Below are 8,363 nucleotides of genomic sequence, written 5' to 3' on the forward strand. Positions count from 1 at the left end.
AGCATCCTTTATATGTGACTTGGTAAAAAATAATGTTATCTAAAAATCTTTTTAGATCTGTCTGGTACTATCCTTTGCGGCTGGACGCAGCGTTGTATATAGAAGTCGTGTTTAACCAAATCGCTCCCGATTACCTGGAGGGACTTTTGCTAGTCCTACCTGGAGAACATTTACCTCAGGAAATAATTGTAAGTACTAACGTCTGCCTGAGAGCTCGAGCTCGACCGCGGAGGAAAATAAACGACGCAGTTAACGACGTGCCTGTTCCGTAGTACGACATGGCGCAAATAGCAGCGCTATTACACAGAGCGGCTGACATGACGCACGAGCCCGCGACGAAGGAGATTAAATATCTGTTGCCAAAACCAGCGCTGAGTTTGAGGGAACCCAGGCCGCAACAATGGTCGAACATGGTCCAGCAAGCCTGGAATAACGTTCAGCACTCTTCGGCGGCTGTTTGCAAGGCGCAGGTGCTCGGTAAGTCGAGATTATACGTTTCAAGACTGAAAAACTTTCTACCCCATTAAATTAGCTTCTAATTATGTGAACGATAAAAGGAGGTATTACAAATTTGCTTTAATATTTATAATATACAAGCAAAAACTCAAACAATAGCAGTTTAAAAAATTGTTGTTTGGCAAAATGACAAAAATTGGCCGTTGGATTAAATGTATATATACATACATGTGTCTTCTTTTTCTTTAGAAATATTATCCAAGTGGCCACTTTTCGGCTCGAGTTTCTTCGCGGTAAAGAGGGTACCCGAGGGCAAGGAAAAGGGCGCCGATCACATTCTCGCTCTCAATCGACACGGAGTACACTTCATAGATCTGATCACGCATGTAAGTAGCTCCGCTCCTTTTGTCCTTTTCCCACGTAACGGTGATTTTCCTCCGCGTGTAATTTAATCATGTGTCCCGCGTCTTTTAGGAGACGCTGTACCATTACCCCTACTCCGAGGTGATCTCCACCAGGAAGGTCAAGTCCGAAGAGGGCACGCTCTACCTCGACATGAAGTGCGGCAATCTGATGCAGCAGCGTATCACTAGGCTGCAGACGGAGCAGGCCCATGAGATCTCCCGCCTCATCAGACAGTACATCACCATGGAGCAGAGGACATCCAACGCTCAAGGTGGTGCCGGTATCGGGCTCGGCATGAGATAAGCATCCTCGCCTAACGCGGCGCATCCTCCTTCGCGACTGATGATATCCGATCCGGATTAGTCAATCTGCACAGGGCGGTAACCAAGCCCCTCGATTAATGTACCGTAACGTATAGCGCGATGCCGCGAGTGTAGCCAATATAAATCACGGCATTGTTCTTAACGTGACCTGCGTGAGGTATACCGACCTTGAGTTCAAAAGCTACATCGGGTACCAAGTGGGATAAGCTCGTTCCAATGTACCAGCCCGTGCCGTAACGGACGACGGTGCAGCTAATCCGTCATCAGGGATATTCGTAGGACTCGCTGGAAGGAAGGATCGTGAAGGGGAAAAGAACGAATGCTCAAGTATCTAAATCGTCCATATCGGGTGACTTGAAACGATGGACTTGTATAGCATTTATTTATACGTTTTAACGAGTTCACACACATAAAGAAAACACAGACAAGGCGTAAACGCGAATAGAAATTATATCAATCGCGGCGGTGTAATATTAACACACTGATATTAACACACGTCCCGGATGAGTGTTGAACAGATGACTAACCATGCAGCGATTATATGTTATCATCAGATTATTAATAATAATTGTACGTATATGCATATAGAAGTATGAGATGTGAACGAAGATATTAACTTTATATTGAAATTTTTACGTGTAAAAAAAAAAAACAGATGTGTTATTCCTTCCCGAGTTTTATCTCGCAATCCCGACTATTGCACAGGTCTGCAAAGTAAAACTTTCAAAAATAACGCATACGTAAACCAACAGAAAATATTGAGAGGCTTATTAAGGCTCCGAAATTATTGCAGTTCTGTGATACAGCTATTCTTCTAATTTATTTATAATTAACTATTTAAATATAAATGCGTTGTGGCATCTCGCGTGTTCCTAATACACAATAATTAAGTCCAAAAATCTACATTTTGCTTCATTATCTTGAAATTTGAGCTTGAGTCGAATCAAATGAGTCTCGAATCAATTATGTACATACATAAAAAATTTTTGTTCAATTTTATAACACCTTTTTTACGAGAGTGTGAAATCTTTTTGGACTTAACGAGGTTTGTCCCTTTGTTATTACGTCTCTATACAAAAATCTTGTAAAAATATCGAAGAGTACATATAATATCAACGATTATTGCATCTTGCTTTAATCCTTTCATGGCTAAATTATTTGTGAAAATATTTAACAAATTAAATTACAGAGATAACAGAATACAGATAATAATTATAAGAGATAGTACTTGTTAGTGAAGAAAAAATCTTCAAGTTTTAATTATTAATTTTACTAATTAGAGAAAAAAAATAATTAATGTTCTTACTAAACTAAAATTGGCCAATTAATTTGTAATTAGAGAAAGAGTGCCCGCGTGTGCATGAAAGGGTTAAATTCTCGAGTGTTCCGGGCTAGGTCTCGGCGTGCTCGACTTAACGTCCTGCGGCCAGTTACTTGCAGTGTGCCGAACGTATCCCGGATCGGTCGGCGAGGACGGTGACCTTGCAGTCTGCGTGCCGGTGGTTCTCAGCACGCCGAAATATTCGTCCAGCATCTCAATGTCGTCCTTGGATCTTTTGGATCGATAATCCTTGGGCGGAGGTGGCACGTTGAAGGACACGTCGCGTTGATGACCTTTCAGGATCCCGGAATGTCCGCGCATCCTGGTGGGCACGTTGTCGTACTGGCTGTTGTCCGAATATCTGCTCGCCGTTCAAACAAAATTATATTTAAGAGCCGGCACTCTCGGTGCGTCACGCATCTTGAATCATAACGTCGGAAACGAGGGAGCGCGAGCGATTCTGACGACTCACGTTCGCGCAAGTAATTCTCCATTTCGATGTATCTTAATTTTGAGCAAGATTTCCAGTTCCTAATTGTTTTGTGAATATTGGAGGAAGTAGAGTGAGAAATATGAGACACGCAACAATTATCTTACACAATTTAATGTCAATCAATAGAGGTCTCCTAGGCATTTTAGAACTGATTTCTCAATTCTCACTTCAAAGATCAAGAATTCATAGCCTGGCGAAATGCGCTCTCAGTTTTTTTTAAATAAATATATTAAATATTAAATAAAATAATATAAATAAATTATATTAAGTATTAAATAAATTTATAAATATTACATTAAAAATAAATAATTCGCGCGAGAGGCAAGAATCGTTCGCGTGCGTTTTCGTGGCCCCAACAGCGTGATCCAAGATGACTGACGCAGGCATTGCTGGCGCTTAAATGAAATTTCCGAACCGAGGGAGTCTCCGTACGTGAGAGAAATCACCTGTTGTAGTTATCGAGCGCCTCTTCGACGTCTCGCTCGACCTTCATGATCTTCACGCTCGGATTGACGATCCTCGCGAAGACCGGGTCGCCCTTTTCGTACTCGGTCGGGAAGCGCGGCGTGTCGAGCTCGTCGATCGGCCGCTGATAGATGTCCCGGCTCTTGTATATTATCCTGGACTCCTCGATCCTGCGATCGGGATCGTATGCGACCGTACGCGGCACCTCGATCTCCCGGTACCGCTGCGAGTCCCGCAGAGCTCGGCCATTCTCGAAATTCTGCGCGCGTTCCCGCGGCTCCTGATCGCCGCGAAGCTCGCGATCGTCCCGGGTGTCCCGCGGACGCATACCGGGCGATTCTTGCTGCGATCTCGCGGAATCGGAGCGACCTTCCGCCTTCTGGAAAGCATCGTTCACGCGACCGTTCTCGTCCTCGGGGATCTTGACGACGGTTGGTTTCGACTTTTTCGCGTCCTCGGCGGTCACCACCGGCGTCACCTGACGTTTCTCTATTTTAAAATATATTATTTTTTAAAAATAGATAAATTTATTAAAAAATCTTACTTGGAAGTATAAACAAAGTAGATAAAAAGATTAATAAGGATTAACAAGCCGCAATAATTGCATTGGGATATGTCTTCCATGAACAGAGCGTTGCGTCAGAATTTTTTTGGTATTTAATATATCTTATTTTGCTTATATATAGATTATATACATACGTACCCTAACGGAAATATTTTGCTGAAAGTACTATGAAATTGATGAAAAATAAAATAAAAGTTATAGAAAAATTACTAAATATATTTCAAAATAAATCATAATTTTTCTTATGAAATGTAATAATGTGAAATATAAGGAAAGTTAAGTTATACTATTCACACAAAAGTAATAACAAATTTTTTAAAATATTAGATACCCATGAAATTTACTGAATTTAACTAAAAACCGAATTTTTACTGAAATATTGATGGAAATAATGAAATAAAGAGAAAATTTCGAATACATTTCAGTAAAATTTCATTATAATTTTCATTAAAATATTCCCATCAAGGCATATATACATATGTATGTATAATCCAATTTAATCTAGTAATTTTTTTTATCAAATTGATTTAATTAATAATCGTACCTTTTTCGAGGATTCGCGCTTCGTCCTGCTTGTCCTTCTGGCGGGGCGGGCTCATCAGCAAATCCCCGATGAACACCAACGCGGTGATCAAGCACAGCGCGCCCAAAACCGCGGCATTGTCAACCAGGTCCTCGGGAACGCTGTCGATGGACGCCAACGACAAGGCGCCGACTATCCCGAAGAGAATCACACCCAGGCCGAGGAGGAAAAATTCCTGGGATTCAATCGGGCTTGTTAGATCCGTTACACCTGCGTGATTTTTTAGCGCCGACGCGATCTATTTACGCTTGGCGCGGCCGATTGATTATGCATGAAAACTCATTATCCAACAACCTTGCGACGAAAGGAAAAAAAAGGAGGAAAAGAAGAAAACAATCGGTACGAAGTAAGTATTGCGGGCTCAGGGTTGTCCGGAACGCGAAGATCGGTATGCGTGCCGTTGCGGTTTTCGAACGATATATTTATTTTGTATTGCGGGACACGGCGGGAATACAGGAAATATCTATATAACGCACATTATGCAGCCCGTTCAAGATCGGCCGGTCCCAACCTCAGTTATGACTCATTTAAATGAGTTACGTTACGTGTCGTGACTGACCAAGGCTGCGATTACGTGGACGACGGACGTTGCGGCGGGGCGAGTCCCGCACGCGTTGAGGAGAATATTCTCTTATCCTTGGCCCCGTCAATGGCACCTTCGTAGTTCGCGCGCGTCGCGCTACCGATTTTCTCACGCCACCGCTATCGCCGCGATTTACGCGGTATATTTTCACTTTGCACACGACCAACCTCGGAATAAATTAAGAGCGCCTGGGAAGGATCTCGGTGCGCCGTCGGCGCGGTCGAGACGAGTCCCGCTCCCGCCATCGCTCTTCTGCAATGCGCTGCACGTGGAATTTCTGTCGCTATTCCCGCGGCAAAACGTCTTCGCTCTTGCTGACAGGGATGACTCCGCGCGATTTATTATTAACGTAGTTTATTATTAACGATAGAAACTGATGAAGAAGCGAGATAAATCTTATTTTACTACATAAATATCTTTAGTTCCCCCCTTTTTTAACAAATTCTAGAGAAAAAAGCGTAAATATGAAAAGCTTGTCAGAGCGAGCTTGCGTCAACTTTCTTTTTTCTCAGACGAAGACAGAGACATATTGACGCCCCATCTATCAATCCAGAAAAGCAACTTTATCCAAAATAGATTCGTAGCTTTTTGGAAGTACAATATGCCGCGATTTCTTTTCCTCTTTTTTTTTCTAACATTCGCTCTCCCAATCTCTCCCGCTCTTCGTACAATCAAAACGCTGCCGCGTCATTATGGTTCCGTTGACACAGTGTGTTACGAAACGCAGCTATACGACGCATTCCGTGCCACAGAAATGGAGTGAGAGGAAAAAAAAGGAAAGCAATTACCGTCTTTCGGCCGCGGAGCTCCCCGGTCGCCGCGGCGATCAAAAGACCCGTCGTTATGATGATATATCCGCCGCAGGTCGCGGTCGCGAGGGCAGCGCCTGAAATACACGGAAATACGGAAAATGAGTGTGACTCGTCAGTGACTCGCGAGTCGACGCTCGACACGCGAGAGAGCCAGGATCCGGGTGCTTGAATCATGCGAGTTACACGGAAAAAAAGAGGTGTTAAATCAAGATGTATATGTATATTCGTATATGTACATGCAACAGTCTATAATCCTGAAATGAGATCAGAAATTATATTACGCGAAGAAAATTATTTATATTATATTAGGTTGGCCAATAAGTCCACGTGCGGTTTTTATAAATATATATTTATACTTATAAAAACCGCACGGACTTATTGGCCAACCTAATAGTTTGGTTTGACTAAAAGAAAAAGGTTGAAATTCTTATAAGAAGATTACAGATTGTTGCGTATATACGATCAGTGTATAAGTTTTGATTTGACACTTCCTTTTTTTTTCTACGTAAGTACCTATGCTGCCCCACGTCACGTTGTTCAGCAGCGACCACTCCCTGCTGCGATTCCTCAGATAATGGAACACCCTTCGGCTCTCATCGTCCGTCACTCTAAGCGCCACGACGCACGCGACGCACAGGAGCTGCAATTCGACACACACGATTTTTCTTCTCGTCTCATTATAACTTCGCAGGTGATATGGGAGAATCGTGTAATTGACACCAAGGGGTTTCGAATCGATATTGTTTCGATAAAATATTTAACGTTTGAGGCGACGCACAGGAGCTGCAATGTTTGACGCACACGCACACAGCTCTCCTAATTTTATAATTCTGCAGAAGATGTCGGAGAATCATGTATTCGAATCGATAGGTTCGATAAAGTATTTACCGATAAAGTTTGAGCTAACATACAAATATAGGAAAATATATCTTGCACTAGTCACTGCCTCATTATAGTGTCACGGATCGTTACGCAAATCGGTAATTGTTTTAGCACAATTATTGCTATTATAGAAATGTAGACATTAGACTTAGCTGACTTTAGACTCGGCTATCTTTCCAGAAGCAAAATTTAAAAACTAAATAGAAAATTGATGAGTTTATTTTTTACCTATAAGTGTGGACAACTTCAAAATCTGAACGCATTGAAATTCCATTAATTTCAACTCTCAGCAAAGGCTAAATTAATAAATGGCGAAATTAATTTTTACGCGTTAAACTGAAGATACATCTACGTACCACTTCGATTATTCTGATGAACACCTTGCGGTTCCACATGATGCGATCACTAAAGACGCGCTACTAGGCGAACTAAAGGAACGGTGAACAAGCGGCCGTTTGCGAAAGTGTCGTCTCTTTTCGGCGAAGCATTACGTGATTTCTCAGGCTATTAACAAACCGTTCTCATTTTCCTTTGAAACGCCAGTATTCGCCTTAACAATCAGTTTCTGTCGCGAGGATACGTCATTGGCTGTAGGGACGAAAAATTTAGTCATATTCTGATAGGAAACGGGATAAAAATTTCTGTATAACTAAGCGTTTCTTACGGCAAAACACGTAACATAAATCAGTTTCAAGATTTACTATTAAAAAATTTGCAATTTAAAAAAATAAATGGTATTTTTTTTTTACATCTGCACAATACTGTCCGTTTATCTGTGAATATTACAAAAAATGACAAAATTTTTGACGACAAAGAAAGTTTACATGCACTTTATACATGAAATACGTTTTTAAATTACAAATATCGGTTTTTAAAAAGAAAAAAATTATTTTACACAGAAAGTAAATTAATTTGAATGAAATACAAACTTAAAAATTGTATTTTGATGAAAAATTAATTTTCCTGAAACGTCTGCGTTTTTTCACACTTTTTCGAGTGCTAAAAAGTGTTATTTTTACAAATAAATTGATAGTTTTAGTCGCTTGGAACGTTCTACCGTTATCGCTAACGTTCCAGTTGACTGTTCGATAAATGAAAACCAGTATATTATCACCTGTAGCAGTCACGAGACAGGTAACACGGAAAAAGAAGGCTTCGCGTCGCGACGCGCTCGAGCGACGACTGACAAGAGAAGATATAGCGAAGGCGCAGTTGCCCAGGTTGGCGGCACCGTGTGTCATGTAATAAGGACTGGCTGCATGCGAACGACACAAGTAACAATGCTATTATCACACGGTGCAATGGCGCAGGACGATGCGAACCTGCGGATATGTGTCACGGAGAGGCTCGTCGCGCGCCTCGCACCTTGAACCCGTTCGCAACGCGCGTTCAAATCTCTGCTCCTAGCTCCTAGTACTGTCTTCGACGCTCCTCGACACAGTCGACACTTTACACCTCGCGAGAGAAAAGGCGAA

General features: G+C 41.9%; 2 protein-coding genes across 2 annotated transcripts in view; one reads left to right on the plus strand and one right to left on the minus strand.

Moving 5' to 3' along the window:
• Window positions 1-1,792, plus strand: part of LOC139822218 (unconventional myosin-XV-like) — a 40,498-nt gene extending 38,706 nt beyond the window's left edge. The window contains exons 30-33 of the mRNA XM_071793830.1: window positions 56-188; window positions 273-477; window positions 706-842; window positions 931-1,792. Coding sequence (XP_071649931.1) covers window positions 56-188; window positions 273-477; window positions 706-842; window positions 931-1,164 — 709 coding nt within the window. The 3' untranslated portion in view covers window positions 1,165-1,792. The remainder of the gene's footprint in view (window positions 1-55; window positions 189-272; window positions 478-705; window positions 843-930) is intronic.
• Window positions 1,513-8,153, minus strand: LOC139822222 (uncharacterized). Its single transcript, XM_071793834.1, has 7 exons — window positions 8,003-8,153; window positions 7,245-7,476; window positions 6,520-6,646; window positions 5,983-6,080; window positions 4,573-4,786; window positions 3,445-3,952; window positions 1,513-2,866 (listed from the first exon to the last, which is right to left on the minus strand). The coding sequence occupies exons 2-7, from the start codon at window positions 7,281-7,283 to the stop codon at window positions 2,554-2,556; spliced, it is 1,299 nt and encodes a 432-aa protein (XP_071649935.1). The 5' UTR covers window positions 7,284-7,476; window positions 8,003-8,153; the 3' UTR covers window positions 1,513-2,553.
• Window positions 8,154-8,363: the final 210 nt, after the last annotated feature.

Source organism: Temnothorax longispinosus, chromosome 11, assembly GCF_030848805.1.
Source record: "Temnothorax longispinosus isolate EJ_2023e chromosome 11, Tlon_JGU_v1, whole genome shotgun sequence".
Classification (NCBI taxonomy): domain Eukaryota; kingdom Metazoa; phylum Arthropoda; class Insecta; order Hymenoptera; family Formicidae; genus Temnothorax; species Temnothorax longispinosus.

What these genes read in the sequence shown, in the direction of transcription:
- LOC139822222 (XM_071793834.1), bottom strand. Translation starts at nt 7,283, where the DNA reads ATGTGGAACCGCAAGGTGTTCATCAGAATAATCGAAGTG. An exon ending in TCATCAGAATAATCGAAGTG is followed by an intron (nt 6,647 to 7,244) that starts GTACGTAGATGT and finishes GTCGAATTGCAG; the next exon opens with CTCCTGTGCGTCGCGTGCGT. An exon ending in AGCGCGAATCCTCGAAAAAG is followed by an intron (nt 3,953 to 4,572) that starts GTACGATTATTA and finishes ATTTTAAAATAG; the next exon opens with AGAAACGTCAGGTGACGCCG.